This window comes from Neofelis nebulosa, chromosome 13 (assembly GCF_028018385.1).
Source record: "Neofelis nebulosa isolate mNeoNeb1 chromosome 13, mNeoNeb1.pri, whole genome shotgun sequence".
Lineage (NCBI taxonomy): Eukaryota > Metazoa > Chordata > Mammalia > Carnivora > Felidae > Neofelis > Neofelis nebulosa.
Window position 1 is genome coordinate 38,302,980 of NC_080794.1, and position 18,382 is coordinate 38,321,361.

Genomic DNA, 18,382 nt, shown 5'->3' on the forward strand with positions numbered 1-18,382 from the left:
AGGCAGCCATGGTCCCTGTGGGGAAGGGAAGCCCTGCTTCCCAGGAACATTAGAAGTTTCCTGGTTTCTGCTGATTCTTGAGGCCTAGGAAGGTGCCCTCCCCCAACAGAATTCAGAGTGAGTACAGTAGAACAGAAAACTGTTGAGATTCCAAGTGCAGGAGGGATTTTATGGGGAGACATAATCAAAACTTGAAAAAAGCTCTCGGTCACAGCATTTTGTAATTTTAGCTTAGTCTCCCTTACTTCTTGAAGAAACCAGGGAATGACCACAGTTTTACCTGGTAACTGAAGCTAATATTTTTCTGATACTTTCTTGGAGAGTCATTTAAAAATGGAATTTGCTAACTTCTTTGCATTGTGCCTGGATTATATTTGAATTAAGGGAGGAAACAATGTTTAAAAAGCAAACCATAAAGCTACTTAGTGAGACCTTGAAATCTGTATCCTCAGTTTTGCATATTTCCTCATTCCATTGAGGTCCACAGTAATGAATAGACAGACTGTCTGAAAAGGGCTCTCTCAAACACTACCAAACTTCCTTGTAGATGTACCACAGAGATTCGAGATGGGCTTTTTCTTCATGTTGTAGTGCTTTATAAAGTAATCTTTCTTCAGTTAAGATGAACAGGATGAGAAATGTGGGAATTATTTATTACAGGAGGTTGGGAGAAATTGTTAATCTTAACAGTCTTACCTCCTCATTGAATAGTTTTTGGTAAAAAATAATATTCTTTCATCTGTATTAGTCTTTGTACTTTTTAAAAACATGAATGTTAAAAATGAATGTTAAAAAGTGCTTTCCCATGTATTTTGCATCAAAACATGGGTTTCGGAGACATGTAGCCCTGGGTTTGAAATTACCGCTTTCTAAACTGTGATTTCAGATTGGTTAAACCTTTATCTTCCTCACTTGTAAAATAGGATAAATTCATTCATTCATTCATTCATTCACATGTATTGTGTTTTACACTGTGGTAGGACAGTGCTAGATGCTATAGATAGGGAAAGATACAATCCCAACCCTTAAGGATTTTGCAGTCTAACGGACCTGAGAATTAGTATGTGAAAACTTGATGGTTGTAATACACTTTAGATCCATTTTCTCTCCTTCCTTCCATTATGAGAAGTGAGACAGACACCAAGCTTGGACAAGCTAGGTAACAGCCCCAGGTCACAAATTCAGTTAGTTGGGTGCCTGGAATAAAAGTCCAGAGTCTCTTCAGTGCTGACTTCCCTGTTCCTTCCTCAGTCTGGAGATACGCACAGGCACCGTAAACAAAATGAAAGGCAGGCCTCAGTTTATCATCTAAGGCAAAATAACAGTGCTAGTATTTTCTTCCAAAACTCATTTAGTGAATAGTGAGCTTTTATCCCTAGCTTGCCATCAGGAATAAAATATGATAGTAATTGCCAATTCAAAGAAAAACAGCTATTCTCTTTGTAATGTGGCATTTGAGTGGCTGGATGTGAGGATCGTAGCAGGTTTACCAGTTGTTTTCCACCGTGTTTACTAAAGGTGAGCCCTTGAGCCAACACACATTGAATAAAACATCATACCTTAAGATCCCTAAAAGAGTGAACAAATCACAAACCATTTAGAAAAAAAAGCAACAAAGTTTCCCTGCATTAGATTTCTAAATAGTATGGAGCTATGAGAAATTACATTTTCATCCTAAAAGTAATTCATATATCCTCCTTATGGTTAAAAGAACCTCTTTTTTTCTACAGAGGTTCAGTCTTAATGACTGAGCCCACAGAGAAGAGCAGTACATATAGCAGTTGGTTCCTATAGTGTGTTCCTGTGATCACATTATGGAAAATGCTATCAATGTACCATAAATATTCTAAAAACTAGAATGGTTGAAATGCTAGTGTAAAACCACAGTAAATAAATGAGCATGGGACATCAAACAATTTGAAAAGGGAAACCGGAACTATTAAATCTCAAAACACTCCCAAACTCTATAGTTAATCAAAGAGATATAACATGAAAGTCCCCCCACCCTCAGTTTTTTTTTTTTAAAGTAAATACTACTGAATCTTGTAAGTGTGGCAATGTGTAGAAAGAGCCATAGGATTTTAAACTAAATTTTGTCCCAGTAATTCTACTTTGGGAAACTTAAAAGAAGTAACCTGAAGATATGCACGCAAGTATTTAGTGGTATCTTATTTCTGGTAATTTAAAATAAAAAATCAGGGGAATGTTTAGCAAAATAAGGATGAGTCTACCTGAATGTAGTATTATGTAGTTGAAAAATTATATAGCTTATACGAAAACATAGAAAATTCCTTATGACATGTTTTATGAAGGCAAGTAGAAAACATGTCCTCAGATTACAAATATGTAGACATTATATGTGTAAAAAGATTAGAAAATGCATATTAAATTATAAGTTATATTTATGTGGTGATACTATGGATGCTCTCACAATTCTGTTTTCTAGATGTCCTATAATGTAGTTATGTTAACTTTATAATTTATTTATTTATTTATTTTTAATTTTTTTTTCAATGTTTTTTATTTATTTTTGGGACAGAGAGAGACAGAGCATGAATGGGGGAGGGGCAGAGAGAGAGGGAGACACAGAATCGGAAACAGGCTCCAGGCTCCGAGCCATCAGCCCAGAGCCTGACGCGAGGCTCGAACTCACGGACCGCGAGATCGTGACCTGGCTGAAGTCGGACGCTTAACCGACTGCGCCACCCAGGCGCCCCGTTAACTTTATAATTTAAATGAGCTATTTAAAAGAGAAATAGAGCTGATTTTTAAGGAAATCATTTTTTCTTCTTTGACTTTTAAATAATCTCTTACTGCTCTCTATACTGCTTTTATATAAGACATGTATAAAAAATATACAAGGGACCGTTAAGAAAAGGAATTAGACTTAATCTTTATCTATTAGATTTATGGCTTCACCAATGAAGGTACAATTCTCAGTTAAAATAAGTCTGGTTTTCCTCTTGATTGTTAGTATGTTTTCAAACCTACATTAAGAAATTGACTATGTTTTTTACAAGCTCTGTGACCATCATCCCGTGAGTCAGCTGACCACAATAATCTACAACTAGCTAAAGTTAATTTAGTAACAAAAACTAGGCAAAACATCAGGAAGCCAGTGGGCCACACAGATTAGTTGGTATAGCTACAACCAAACAGCTCTTGGCTCTCAGGATTCAAGGAATTCACCAGAGGAAATCCTTTTGGTTCCCAGGGAATGTGGTGAGGTACTCCTAAGAACACTGGCTTGGAACTAGCCTCAGTATGCAGTGAGTCTCAGGAACAACTACTTATTACCTTTATTTTATTGTAAAGGAGTATGTACAAATGGTTAGAATTTTTTTTTTTTTTAAGTACAGCAGTGTATAAGTAAATGTCAAAATTATAAGTACCCTTTTCAGTCCTTCTCTCCATCCCATTCTTCCAAATTAGTCACCTGTTAGCAATAGCGATTTGGTATGTTCACTTCTAGTCACCTTAAGATATGTTTACTGGTATGTATATGTCCTTTTCTTTATAAATTAGATCATGGTACACCAACCAAATATTATCTGCTTTTTTTACTTAATCATATGTTCTGAATATCTTTCCCTGTTACTATATATGTACATTTCCACTGTTATTTTCTATTTATTTTTAAGAGCTGTATATTATTCCCTTTTAGCACACTTTTCAGTTAACATTCCAGTACATATCCTTTCCTTCTTAGGATAAATTTCTAGAAGTAAAAATTGCTAGGTAAAAGGGATGCTTATTTAGCATTTTGATAGATATTCCCAAATTGCCCCCCCCCAAATATTTACATTCTCAGAGTTTGTACATGAGACATACATATATGTATGACATGTACATATATGAGAAATGTAAATACATTTCTTCTAGCATATCACACAAGTCTTTGGGTTATTAAAATAGGGATTATGTTTTTAATACTCTCCCAGAATGCTTTGTAACCCATATATCACATGTTGTTTTCTGGGAAAGCTGTGTTTGTTTTCTCTCTCCTGCTAGAGTCCCTTGACAGCAGGTTTTTCATCTGGTACATTTCTGTGTTCCTTAAAGGATCTTGCCTAAAGTCAGCTTTCAATAAACACTCTTTGTTGAATGTCGTTTGCTAAATATATTTTACCCTTGGCTAGGACATAGATTTAGCCAAAACTGTCCAAGGATTAGTCATCAGTGATTCACAATTATGCAACCAAGAAGTAAGCCTAAACTCAGCGATTTGTTTAGTGTTAAAGCTTGCTTCCCTTGGGCACAGTTAAAAGGGTGGTTGGTTATTTAACTGTACTGATTTTCTCATTTCAGTGGAACTCCTTGACTTTTATTGCCAATGTGAAATGTACTTTTCATGGGGAATAAAATACTTATTGATAAACAATTTAAAAGGAATCACCTTCTGCAGAATGGATTCATAAGATACAGAATTTTTTTTTCTCTCACAGTGAGATTCAAAAAATAGAAAATGTCTTGAATTCATGTAGATTTGCATAGCTGCCTTTTGAAATATTTTCCTAATGGCCATGATTTTATATTTTTCTTATCTATAGGATTCCTCTTACTTCATTCTTGGAGGGACTGGTTTTCATATATCCTGAGAAACTTTAGCTCCATTACTCTGGAGACACTCCCAGGCTTACCTGTGTATTAGAGTAATGCTAGCTGCTGTAACAAACTTCAAAAATTCAGTAGCTTAATATGGTAGAAGTTTATTTCTCCCTCACAAATAGTCCAGAGTGGTGTGGTGGAGGGGGGTTTGTGGTTGGCAGGTGGCTTTTCTCTGTGTTGTGATTCAAGGATACAGCTTCTCCATCTAATGACTGCCATTCTGGAGTCTTCTAAGTAGGAAGAAAGAGGATGGAGAAGGCATACCCACGTCTTAACTGCTTCAGCCTAGAAAAGATATACATCACTTCCACTCACATTCCATGTTAAGACCTACTTTTGGCCCTGCTTAGATACAGGAGAGGAGAGAAACATAGATCTTGGCCTAGCAACTATGTTCTAACAACAAATCCGCAATCTGGAAGGAGGAGCATATATTTTTTTATGGATAGTTAGTGGATTCTCACAATAACCTATTAGGTAGGCAGAACAGGTTTCAATTTTGTGGATTAGAAGAGGTACTGAAAAGTTGAAATCCCACAGCTAGTTAGTGGTAGAAATGCAATTTAGAAAAGCCAGATCATCTGACTCCTATTCAGTTTCTCTTTCCTTAATATTAAAAAGTAATCCTATCCTGGCTTAAAGTGTAACCCTCTTGGTGATTCATTACTTTAAATTGCATACTATGACTTTTTTTTTTTTTTTTTAACTCCTCTTTTCTCTAAGGACCTGACAATGTCCCTGTATTGTGGAATTGCTTGCAGGAGAAAATCTTTTTGGTCCTATAGGCTGCTGTCAACTTATGTCACTAAGAGCCGGTGAGTTGTGACCAACCTGAGCTCTGATTATTCTCTTTGGCCCATTACATTATAAAATATAAATATCTCAAAATCCTATATTGAGAATTAAGGATGCATGATTAAGATTTACATATGGGGTTCCTGGGTGGCTCAGTTGGCTAAGCGTCCCAGTCTTGATTTTGGCTCAGGTCATGATCTCATAGTTGGTAAGATTGAGAGGCTTTGGGCTCTGTGTTGACAGCACAGAGCCTGCTTGGGATTCTCTCTGTCCCTCTCGTGCACACGTGTTCTCTCTCTCTCTCTCTCTCAAAATAAATAAACAAATAAAAAGATTTACATATAAGGATGTTCATTGCAAATTATTTATAATTGGAAACATTCTAAATAAACTAAATTTCCAATAATATCTAAAATATCTGACATACTTAAATATTTAGTTCTATTAAGATAAGAACTTTGTCTTTCCTGCTATGGTACCCCTAGTGCATAAAACAATACCTGGTACAGAGTAGGCACCGAAGGATTGCTGAATGGATGAATGAACAGTAAGGGACAAATTAATTGAATTATGGTATGCCCATATGATAGAATGAAAAACTATACTGAGTGATAGTTCATGAAGTTTCCTGAAAATAAGGTGATAACTCTAATCCCCTCACCCCCTAAGAAAGAACTAAACTACCAGTGAAAGATAGACCAGGAAAAAAAAAAAAAAAAAAAACAACCTATACCAGTATAGGTAGATGGCAAAGGACTTTTTTTGTCACGGCTTGGGCAAATTTGAAATCCATGAATCTGAAATCACTATCCTGCTCTCATAGTTTTGGGGTTTAAATTTGCACCATCTGTGTGGTATGGATCCCAAACCCAACCTAAAAAAAGAATGTAAGTAGTAGTCCTAGACTTATAATACCCCTGGGCACCTTGCAGAAGCAAATATAAAATTCCTCTGAAGAGATACAGTCCTAACCAAGGCTTCCTACATAGAAAGCTCTGTCAGACAGGAATGCCCAGTCCAAAATTTAAAGACCCCTAAGCATACAGTCTGACATAAGCAGGAGAAAACAAAATTGCAGCCCTTATTTTAGATACTGTTGGGCATTTAGGTTATTTGCAGTTCTCAGGCTGAGACTTTGAGAACAATAATTGAATTATTGAACAATTATTGAGTAGTCTAAAAAATGACTGTGCTAAAGTGACTTAAAAATGAGTAAAAAATCCTGAATGAAATTCTTTCAATAAGGAACATGGTGTGAAAAAATGTTAAAGAAAAAAAAGCTACAAATTAGTAGGTATGGTTCTGAATACACCTACATTCATATAGATACATAATAAATAGTTCGAAGAATTCCCAGGTGTAAAGAGCGATCATCTCTGAATGGTGAGATTCTTGATGATTTCCCTTTTTTGAACAAATTGTTAACTATATTTACTGATTTTTACTGATGACTTTTTATTTTTATAAATAGGAAAAAAAAACAGTTTAAGTCTGATAACCTTAGTGTTGTTTCCATGCTATTATAACTAAGGGAGGAAAATGAATTTTTAAAATTAGTGTTCCTGATCAAGAAGAAAAATGTAAGGATCTTTTTGGATCTCAGTTCCAGTTCCAGTGAGGCCTCGAGTTTAAGAACTTAACCTGGGTGTTTTTGTAGGTGTTTTGTTTTATAGGGTCATTAGGGCAAAGCACAGGTTGTACCACTGTTACTGTTCTCTTAGGAAGGCAGCAGTGTTTGTTCTATTGTTTATATTTGGTAACTTCTGAGTGGCACATGTCTCTCCTTTGACATGCATTAAGTCTTTGCCCCAGGAAGCCGCAGTCACTTTCAAAAGGTTTAAAAATACCATGAGGATTAAGATCTCAGGTTTCTTTGGTCTTGTGTTTATAAAGAGCTCATTGTAACTCCCTTTATCATACAGTCAAAAATAGGTTCTGGGGCGCCTAGGTGGCTCAGTGGGTTGAGCATCAGACTTCCACCCAGGTCATGATCCCTTCGTTTCTGAGTTCGAGCCCCACGTTGGGCTCTGTGCTGACAGCTCAGAGCCTGGAGCCTGCATTGGATTCTGTGTGTACTCTCTCTGCCCCTCCCCTGCTCACACTCCCTCTCTCAAAAATAAATAAACATTTTTTAAAAATTAAAAAAAAAAAGTTTCCTAAAGAGACCACTGGGGCACATTTATCATTTTGCTTTGCAGTTCCATGTTGAGCTAACACTATTGATGTTACAAAAGCTCCCAGATCCTACAGAAAATAACCATAAACTGTGTTGCCCACTTAAGTGACAAAATCTGCCATAAGTCTGAGTCTCTTTGGGGGCTTTTAACAGGCAAGAATGGTTATCCCTAAGGCTCTAGAAGGAGAATCCCACATTCAGTACCCCTTGAGTCATGTGGACCCTGACCTGATTTCCAAGGCTCTTGACTTAGGTCATCTTTAATGAAGGTGCTTAGAAAGCCTAGAACTGGATCAAATACTATTTCTTTTAGAGAAACTAATGATAGGATGTTGTCTTTTCTGTATTTGTATTTTGGCTATTGAAAATGTTACACTTATTAAGTTAAGTGTAGGTCAAGCATGGGCATCACTTTCCCATTAGTGGTCTCTTCCATAGAAATAAGGAGCTAATGGTGTCCACGGGGGTGGTGGGGTGGGTGGGGACTAGATGTTTGAAGCTACAATGGATTGAAGATAAAATCTGGTCTTTATCATCCCTAGACTGAATGAGAGTTACTTAAGTTATACTGTTTGCTCTTTGTCTGCAATAATACAGTCTGCTCCCATCTCTAGGTATTCTGTGGTTGATGTTTTATCACCGTACTTGTTTTTCTTTCACTCCACTGCATGTAAATTCTTGCCTCACAGCGTAATATTGGCAAAGTACCTTGAGGTTCAATTCAGTAAATATTTATTACCCTTGAAGTTCAATTCAATAAATATTTATTGAATTGAGCCATTCAATATGCTAATTGCTGGAGATACAGAACTAAGGCTGACCCTGTCCTGAAGGAGATCATAGTTTTTCAGGGGAGACAGACAAATTAACAAATGGTATAACAGAAGTGCAACCACAGAAGTATGGGCAAATGTGTATAGTAGCACAAAGGAAGGAATGAAATGATTGCCTGCAGCCAACTAAAACCCTTTTCAGAGCAATTTAGGATATAATATAAATAAAAGGAAATAACTATGGTAGGAGAGGGATGCAGGGACAGAGTTCTAAAAGGTGAATGTTGTATAAGTAGGTGTGGATTGTAATGCTTTGATTATTTCCAAAATACAGGTATTTATTTGAACTGAAGGAAGATGATGATGCATGTAAAAAAGCCCAGCAGACAGGAGCATTTTACCTCTTTCATAGCCTGGCTCCTTTGCTTCAGAAATCAGAACATCAATACCAGGCCCCCCAGCATAGCCTACTAGGTAAGCCCAAAGAGGACCTGTAGAATAGACCAGCCTGTGGCCATTAAGCAGAATTCCATCCATATCAAATCCCTGAGAAAGGATCTTTTGACCTGAGAGTCCAGATTTTTCAAACTGTTTCTGCCAGTTAGTAGTGTACAAACCTGAGTTGTCCAGATATTATATGGTGATGGTGTGAACCAGTACTGCCTTAAACGAGGGGTTAGCGAGACTGCTGTCCAAATTGGAACCCACCGCTTGTTTTGTAATGTAAATATTTATTGGAACACAGTCACGCTCATTCATTTACATGTTGTCTGTGGCTGTTTTGGCACTACAATGGCAGAGCAGTTGTGACAGGGACCACATGGCTCGCAAAGCCTAAAATATTTTGCCAAACCCTGCCTTAGGCCAGTGATTTCCAGCCTCCATGGAGTTGCACACTGTTCTACTGTTTAAGATCTGCGTCAGGACTTCATTTCTTCTAGAAGGGTCAAAATAAGGGGTGCCTCAGTGGCACAGTCAGTTAACTGTTCAACTCTTGCTTTTGGCTCAGGTCATGATCTCACAGTTCGTGAGTTCAAGCCCCACATTGGGCTCTGTGCTGACAGTGCAGAACCTGCTTAGGATTGTCTGTTTCTCTCTGTTTCTGCCCCTCCTCGACTCTTCTCTGTCAAAATAAATACATTTTATTTTTAAAAAAAGGTTTTTTTTTAACGTTTATTTATTTTTTGGGACACAGAGAGACAGAGCATGAACGGGGGAGGGGCAGAGAGAGAGGGAGACACAGAATCGGAAGCAGGCTCCAGGTTCTGAGCCATCAGCCCAGAGCCTGACGCGGCGCTCGAACTCACAGACTGCGAGATCGTGACCTGAGCTGAAGTCGGAAGCTTAACCGACTGAGCCACCCAGGCGCCCCACAAAATAAATAAATTTTAAAAAATTTTAGAAGGGTCTACGGCCATACCACCCTGAACGTGCCCGATCTCGTCTAAAAAATTTTAGAAGGGTCAAAATGAAAAGTGATTTAAAATTAGTTTGTTTTGAGAACTCTTTTAGGGTATATAACTAGGCATACCTAAGCCATTGGGATTTTGCATTCAAGGTACTCTCAGTTTTACATGATATCACTATATACTAACTTCTAAATACAAACAAAGCCAGTGAATTTCCTCCATGGGTCAGATATTGGAGTATTTGGCTAGTTTCTAGCAGTGCGCAAGAGTATAAGGATGCCATCAGAAGGCAATGTTATGTTGTATTATGAACAAATATAAGTCCTTCATGCAGAGGAGGACAGGTTTTCTCTCTAGGCATCATTTGTCTTATACAGACTGGGATCTCAGATGAATCGTCTACCCTAGTCCATACAAGCAGCATAATCTGGAGACTAAATCATATTTAACTGATTTGTTCTCTTCCATTTTAAGCATGACACATTTTTTTTCCCAGTGTCATACTACATTAACTATTGTGTATTTTTTTAACTAGGGGATATGCTCCTTTCATGATACATTCATGAGAGTCCAGTGTTACACAGTAAGAATTCCTTCTTTAGTCTAAACACTTTAGGTGGCTGATGAGAAGGTGGAGGCCTAGAGAGGTTAAGTGATTAGACCAAGATGACATTGCTAATTAGCTGCAGGGCAGTGACTAGAAGCAGGTATATCTACTTCAAACTGAAGTAGAGGATTTCCTATGAGTCTAATATGGCTGTGGTGATTTAATTAAAACCTTTGTTTTTCTCCCTTCTCCCTTTCTGTTTCTTAGAGTTGGAAAGGCTCCTAGCTAAGTTTGGACAGGACACACAAAGAATAGAAGATTCTGTGCTGATTGGATGCTCTGAACAGCATGAAGCATGGTTTGCTCTGGATCTAGGTCTAAATAGCTCCTCTTCCATAAATGGTATAGAACATTCTTCCTAATGGGCACTTCCCAGTGGTGCTCAGACTTTGGGGTTTCAACATAATAGCAAAATTTCAGAGAAAATTTTGAGAACACCAAAAGGTTATTAACTTTGTATTTTTTTTTAAGTTAGGATATAAAAAATCCTACCATCTACTATCATTATCATTTAAAGAAAGTAAAGAACATTTTAATACCTTCTCAGGTGGTAGGTACACCGATGTTTATTGTATTATTCTCAGTACCTTGATACATTTTATATTTCTTAACTATTTCATAAGCAATGTTTTAAAATTAATGACATTGTTCTTATCTCAAGTGGGAAGAAATATGTTACCACGCAGTAGCTCAGGGTCTTCAGACCTACATTTGGGAACCAGGTTGGTATAGGTTCATGGCTCCTATTAGGCTTTCCTTCTCTCTTTCAGGGTCTAGGTGTAAATGTAATGATGCTGGAATGAGGTGCAGATAGAAGCCTAGACATTCCATTTTACCTCTTTTTCAGGGATAGCATGTGGCTAGTGCAAGTATTTTACTCTGAAGAGGATCTTGAGAAATACTATGCTCTAATTTTTCTCAAATTTGCATGAACATAAGAATCACCTAATGCTGATAAAAAATACAGATTTCTGGCCCTCACTCCCTTGCTGTTCAGAATCTCCAGGTAGAGACTTGAGAACCTATACATTTTTTATTTTCCCTAGTTAAGTCTTATTAGGTGAGTTTGGGAAACACTGTTCTAACAGGTATCCTTGAGAGGGGCCCCAAGGCAAAGTTTGGCATTTGTTTCATTTCATTCTCATTTCTCCTTTTCTAGCTTCCTTACAGAAACCAGAAATGGAGACAGAGCTCAAGGGGTCTTTCATGGAGCTGAGGAAGGCTCTCTTTCAGCTGAATACAAAGGATGCCTCCTTGCTGTCCACGGTAGATTCTGACTTCTCAGTTCTGTAGGAAATTTAGTAAAGCAGTGTTGATGGGTGAATACATGCATGCATATGCAAGGCTAGAATGACATTTGACTTTCTCCTGTGCAGAGAGATCATAGTCCTTCCTACAAACCTTGGCTGGACAATGTGCTGTAGGAAGATTGCTTATCCTTCTTCCTTTTGTTCTTACTTTTGGCGGGACCATTTTCTCCTATAGCAGTCTGATTATCAGCCTCATGATATTTTTAATGACCCACAGCATAATATATACATCATCATGTTACTCCTGTGAGAAATTACTTTGTATTGCTTTAATGACATCCTCACAGCTTTGGATTTCACTTGCTGAAGTACTTTTGGTTTTTCATTTAATTTTTTTTTCTGCAAATATATATTTTTTAATGTTTATTTTTTGAGAGAGAGAGAGAGTGAGCAGGGGGAGGGACAGAGAGAGAAGGGGACAGAGGATCCAAAGCGGGCCCTGCACTGACAGCAGCAAGCCTGTTGCGGGGCTTAAACTCATGAATTGTGAGATCATGACCTGAGCCAAAGTCCAACTTTCAACCAAGTGAGCCACCCAGACACCCCTGCAAATATGTTTAATGCACTTAGATTACACAGAGGAAGAGGAGCAAGAAAGAAACAACATCTAGGTGAGTCACCCAAAAATTCTTACAGATGTCCCAGGCTGGCTGCAGCCCCCAAGAACCAAGTCACTATTGACATTAGAAATTAATATGAAATTTTACGGAAGTCTGCTCATTGCAGCATTCAGGTACTTGTACAAAGGGAGGGCTCTCTCTACAGGGCTTGTAACAGGAACCCAGGTACCTCACCTGGCATGGAGAACCTAGAAGCCAGAGAGAAAAGACAACTGGATTAAAAAAAGAAAAAAAAATACGGTCAAGAGAGTTCTCTACTGGTCTGCTCCATAGAGTACCAACCTTCAGGTTTTTTCTGTGCTCTCAACTCCAAAACTCAGTCCCAAGGCTCTTGTGTTTACTTTTAAAAATGCTCAAGCCCTTTAGTCTCTTCCCCAAGGCTTCCTAGTCCCTTCCCTAAAGCCTTGCCTTTGGAACAGGAAGAGAAGGGCAAGAAATTGTTCATTTAATTTAAAAAGACACCTCTAAACATTTTTATTTGCAAACAAATTCCACTTTTATTGGGAGGAGTACATGTTGAGGTAATGTCTTATTTTAAGTTGGGTCATAAGTGCATGGGGCACTCATTACAATACTTTATATATTATATGTACTTTAAATAATTCATAATACATTTAAAATATACTTTCTTTTATTCATATTAGATGCTAGAGGAATATGTTCAGACAGTTTTCCTTGTTTTTAAAGTTTAAATGGTTGGGTGCCTGGGTGGCACAGTTAAGCATCTGACTTCAGCTCAGTTCATGATCTCATGGTTTGTGAGTTCGAGTCCTGCCTTTAGGTGAGCATGAGCCCCAGTTCCGGCGAGCTCAAGCCCCATATTGGGTGAGCCCCGCTTCTCTCTCCCTCTCTCTCTCTCTGCCCCTCGTGGGATTCTCTTTCTCCCTCTCTTTCTCTTGTTCTTCGCTTGCTTATACCCTCTCTCTCTCTCTCAAAAAAAAAAAAAAAAGAAAAAAAGAAACCAAACAAAAAAAGTAAGTTTAAACAGTTAATAACCATTTAAAGTAGGTGAGCTGGAGGTGCCTGGGTGGCTGAGTCGGTTAAGTGTCTGACTCCTGATTTTGGCTTAGGTCACGATCTCACAATTTGCGATTCGTAAGACTGAGCCCCAAGTGGGGCTCTGTGCTGACAGCGTGGAGCCTGCTTGGGATTCTCTCTCCCTCTCTGCCCTTCCCCTGCTCGCACTCTCTCTCTCTCTCAAAATAAATAAACATTACAAAAATAATAAAGTAGGTGAGCTGGAAATTTTCCCTTTGACTTGCTCTAAATACTAGGCCCAGGACTATTATAGGTGAGCTCCATATTCTCTCCAAATGAAACCAAGCCCATCTTTGTATTCCTAGGCTCAGGCTCTTCTCCGTTGGCATGACGGTCATCAGTTCTGTAGCAGAAGTGGGCAGCCCACCAAGAAGAATATGGCTGGCAGCAAGCGTGTATGCCCTTCCAATAAGATTATCTATTATCCACAGGTAAGCACTACTTTAAAAGGACAGTAATCCAAGAAGGCTATGCACTACTCTGTCCTGGGGACAAAAGCCTGTACAATTCAAAGGCTCTCCTTAGTTATCCAATCCTTCATCCCATTAATAGGCTCCAAAGCCCTAATGTCGAAGTTTCTATCCCCTTTTCCTAGATGGCTCCTGTGGTGATCACTCTGGTGTCAGATGGGACTCGATGCCTGCTTGCCCGCCAGAGTTCCTTTCCCAAGGGAATGTATTCTGCCTTGGCAGGTTTTTGTGATATAGGTAAGGAGTTTAGGGCATATACAGATGATTGGAGGACACAAAAGCTTAATAATAGTAGGTATTTCTTTGCCTTGTTGCCACAGTGCTTGGAGTATTAAGCACCCTCTTCCCTATGATGTCAAGAAAACTGCCTTCTTTGGCACCTGTGTGGTTCAGTTGGCTGAGCATCTGACTCTTGATTTCAGCTCAGGTCATGGTCCTAAGGCCAATGAGATGTCAGGCTCTGTGCTGAGCATGGAGCCTGCTTAAGATTCTTTCTCTCTGGAGTGCCTGGGTGCTCAGTTCAGTGTCTAACTCTCAATTTCGGCTCAGGTCACAATTTCACCGTTTGTGAGTCTGAGCTCTGTGTCGCGCTCTGGATTGACAGTGCAGAGCCTGCTTGGGATTATTTCTCTCCCTCTCTCTCTGTGTCTCCCCTTCTCATGCTCTCTCTCTTCCTCTCTCTCAAAAATAAACAAATATTAAAAAAAAAAAATAACTTCCTTCTGGCGTTATAATTTTTCAGTATTAGGCAAATTTTCAAGTATACAGCATGGCTGAAAGAATTCTACAGTTAACACTTATCCATACATTTACCACCTAAATCCCACAATTTTTTTCTTCATTTACTTTATCACATATCTATCTATTCTATCCATCCATCAATCCGCTTTATTCTTTGATGCATAGTTTGCAGACATTAGTATACTTCTCCCTAAATATTTCAGCATGCATTGTATTAACTAGAATTCAGCATTTACAGGTTGTTTTTTCTCAGTCTGTTGGGGTAAAATTTGCAAATGGTGAAAGGTGGCATTACAATTTTATTAAGGCTGAGGTCAGCAGTAGCTTCTCCCACTGCTACTCTTATTTTGCATTACAACTAACCAAATGACTAGTGTAAGTATTGCAGTTCAGCCTCCAGCCCCAGACTTGATTCCCGCTGTTACAAAGACTCGGGATTTAGGGCTTTCCCAAGAATACTTCATTGAAACTTTGGAGCCAGTTTCCGCTCCTTTCACAAATGGGCATCTGTATCACCCTTCCCGCTGCAGGGCTGTCCTGAATTAATCTGAGTGCTTATAGGTGAAAGCCTGGAAGAGGCTGTCCGGAGAGAAGTTGCAGAAGAGGTGGGATTGGAGGTGGAAAGACTACAGTACTCTGCATCCCAGCACTGGCCCTTTCCTAATAGCTCACTCATGATTGCTTGTCATGCAACTGTGAAATCAGGGCAGACAGAGGTAAGTTCTGATGCTTCCCTTCTGCTGTTTATTCCCTTCTGCTGTTATGATCCTTTGCTTCACTCAAGTTGGTTAGTAGGCATGTGTGTTATCCAGCACTGTCTACATTATACAAAGGATGTGTAACATATGATTTGGTCCCTTGAAGAATTTACAATCTTATAAAGGAAACAATCTCCATGAAAATTCAGAGCACCAACATAATCACCATTTTTCCGTATTTGTATCTCAGTCATGAGACGGTTTTTCATCATCAGGACTTAACAGAGCATCTTGCACAGAGAAGGCACACAGTAAATATATCAATCAAATTGAATGATGGATTTCAGGATGGGTCTTACTGTTCAAGTCTGTTAGGATGTTGGGGACTAATTATATAAAATCCTGGGAACTTCTGGTAGAAAGGGATTTAGATGTTGCCTTACCCGGCCTCATCTTGCTTTTCGGTAGCATCCTTGACAGATGGCATTGTGGGCACAGGTTCCTACCTGTGTGTTTCAGTTTGCATAGAATTCGTAATATCTCATCTGTCTCAGCTTCCTGTGGGGGGGAATTTGCGTTGCAAAGAAGATACTACGCTTGTGATTATCACTATCCTTTATCCCTTATCCTTTAAAGAAGAGTAATTTTATGTTTTTAAATAGAAAGTTATATAATCAATAGGGGCACAAAGAAAAACAAACATTATTTATATACTACACCTCACTGTTAACCACTCTTCAGTATTTCAGTATTTGCGCTTCCACGATTTTTAAGATGAACTTTTTTCTTTTTCACTATTTACAAAAATATATTTAACTCTCACCTTTTAATTATGCCTCTCTTGCTTCTGTGCAATATCTAAAACTCCCAGCCTATAGATCCCAGGTATTGCTCAGTTCTGGAAACATTTTCTCACGTTTGGCTAGAGTATTCTAAATTTTATAGCTCCTAACCTTACATCCTGTTTTTCTTTATGTCTTTTAGATCCAGGTGAACTTGAGAGAACTAGAGGCAGCTGGCTGGTTCAGTCATGATGAGGTGGCCACAGCCCTGAGGAGAAATAATCCATACACTCAGCAACAGAATGGGACATTCTGGTTGCCCCCCAAGTTAGCCATTGCCCACCAACTGATTAAGGAGTGGGTAGAAAAGCCAAACTGTTCTACCCTGCCTGCTTAACTCAGGTTGAGACATCTAGATCCTTTCTCAGTATCTTGGAGGGGCATAAGAGAGATCAGTTGATAAAGGGGAGGTGATAAAAGGCCATCTCCAGGACAACTTCATAATAAGGCAGAGTAGAAGGTAATCCTACAGTGGGCTGCCTCTAACAGCAGTGTTAAGGAAGTTCTTCTTCAAAGGCAATCAAAAATGCCAAACTGATATGATGACGATTGTCAAAATCAGAGGGAAAGTTGAAGCATTAGTTTGGATATAGGCCTTTGTTCAGCAATTTTCACTGAGGCCTTGGAAGCAAACGTCTCTTCAGCAGGTATCTTGTTAATGCTGGATTTATACTAACTGCCAAAATGTGCCTGATAGAATTTTATCTTACTATTGAAAGTATACAGCAAACCTCAACCCACTCCTGACTTTTAATCCTCACAGAATTAAGAAAAATAGCACAACCCGGTATTTAAATAAAAGCCATATTTAAGTCATCTGAAGGGATGAGGAAAGTGGGAGCCAAGGTCTTCCTCAGGGTACTCTGTAATAAATCAGATGCAGTGATGTTTTGCTGAGGTAACTGCACCCCAGTGGGGTTTATGATAGTTAAGTCTTTTGCAGTTAACTTGCTCAACTTGTGACCCAAGGAAAAGATGATCACTTTGCCATGTCTGACTTCCTAAATGCACAACAGTCACTGCCATTTGCATACCCAGTTAAGTGTTGTAACTTCACTTAAGGGATTAGTGAGGATGAACCATTTCTTGAGCTTTATCAGATAAACTAATGTAGGATTTCTCATCATTCATGTGTCATTCTACACCTCATCATAGAAGAGAAGAATTTATCTGGAGGAAATAAAGTAAATTTCCACACCTTTGTTCAGATGCATTTTTCTGTCTTACGAAGTGAGGAAATTGTAGAAAGTGAGAATTTGGGACGGGATAGGGAGGGAGAAAAGCAATCTGTTAGTGTGATAAACATTTAAGTCCAGGTTCCAAATGTGGAAGAAATGAAGCGATGTGCAGAAGAAATGCAGTTAGAGGTCTGTTTGAAAAGAGGAATGGCCGGGAAAGAGTTGTATCTTGGGATGATTTTAGGTACTAATTTATGATAAAAGACACAAGTGCCAGAGACCCTAACATTATTCACACATCAAAGTCTACAGGACTAAGCAAAAGAGATTCTAGAATTAGACAAGATGAAGCACTAAATTTCCCTCTGATCCCAAAAGGTCATTGCTTTCGCCATTGCCCGCAAATCATCAGTGCTTTGGGGAAATCAAAGTGCCTTCATCAGGAAACGTTGAGGGATAGTATGTGATGGGTCTTGATTGTCCTGTTAGGTTGGCAGCTTGCCCTGACCTGAACTGAACCCAGCATGTAGAAGGGAAAAGCACTCTCGAAAGAGAGGTCCTGAGATTTCTTCATATCTTGCAGTTAGAAGAAAACAGTTCAGGGTCCATGTGTATTACCATCTCCCAATGTTTTCGGTCTCTATGTGGGTGTGTTTGTGAGCACATGTGTACACATCCCCCAATCTGAAAATACTGACAGAAAGGGGAGTGTGCAGGATTCCTGGTTATGAGTTTCTCAAACTTACCATGGAGTAACTGTTTGCTTTTGGATTAATGTGTTGTTTTAGAAAAGAAAAGATGTGAGAGGCTAATAGAGGAGCTGCAACGTTGAACTTTGTTTCCTGGCAGTGAGTGGGGAGAGGGCTTTGCTTCTTAGAACTCCAAGGATATCTGAAAAGTGAGGCAAAACAGGGCAGGGTTCGGGAACTAAAAATGGCAGATAAATAAAACGAACTTTGGTACAGGGCCTACCTGGATAGACAATATTCATGTGGCAATGGGCTATGAAGGTGCTAACAATAAAAAGAGCCCACTCAGTTCATGAAGCAGAATAGGAAAAACAGGTAAAACATAAAAACAAATGTATCTGTTACCAGAGTGAGCCTGGTAATTGGAA

General features: G+C 38.8%; 2 protein-coding genes across 10 annotated transcripts in view; one reads left to right on the top strand and one right to left on the bottom strand.

The window, feature by feature from the left end:
• The first annotated feature begins 5 nt into the window (after nt 1-5).
• On the top strand, nt 6-17,289 carry NUDT13 (nudix hydrolase 13). 5 transcript variants are annotated; one of them, XM_058696698.1, is made up of 9 exons: nt 6-117; nt 5,332-5,423; nt 8,687-8,826; nt 10,576-10,710; nt 11,528-11,634; nt 13,642-13,767; nt 13,932-14,043; nt 15,109-15,263; nt 16,230-17,289. In XM_058696698.1, the coding sequence occupies exons 2-9, from the start codon at nt 5,341-5,343 to the stop codon at nt 16,422-16,424; spliced, it is 1,053 nt and encodes a 350-aa protein (XP_058552681.1). In that variant the 5' UTR covers nt 6-117; nt 5,332-5,340; the 3' UTR covers nt 16,425-17,289. The 5 variants fall into 5 exon arrangements, with proteins under 5 accessions (XP_058552681.1, XP_058552685.1, XP_058552683.1 ...); XM_058696700.1 differs by lacking the exon at nt 6-117 and adding an exon at nt 3,107-3,222; XM_058696701.1 differs by lacking the exon at nt 6-117 and adding an exon at nt 3,133-3,227.
• The window catches only part of ECD (ecdysoneless cell cycle regulator), a 44,148-nt gene continuing 30,487 nt past the window's right edge, over nt 4,722-18,382 (bottom strand). For 3 of the 5 annotated variants that reach the window (XM_058696688.1, XM_058696687.1, XM_058696689.1), the window contains exon 15: nt 12,218-12,486. In XM_058696688.1, coding sequence (XP_058552671.1) covers nt 12,362-12,486 — 125 coding nt within the window. In that variant the 3' untranslated portion in view covers nt 12,218-12,361. Of the gene's footprint in view, nt 4,894-12,217; nt 12,487-15,294; nt 16,296-18,382 lie in introns of those variants that run through there. The other 2 variants (XM_058696686.1, XM_058696683.1) reach the window with 2 other exon arrangements.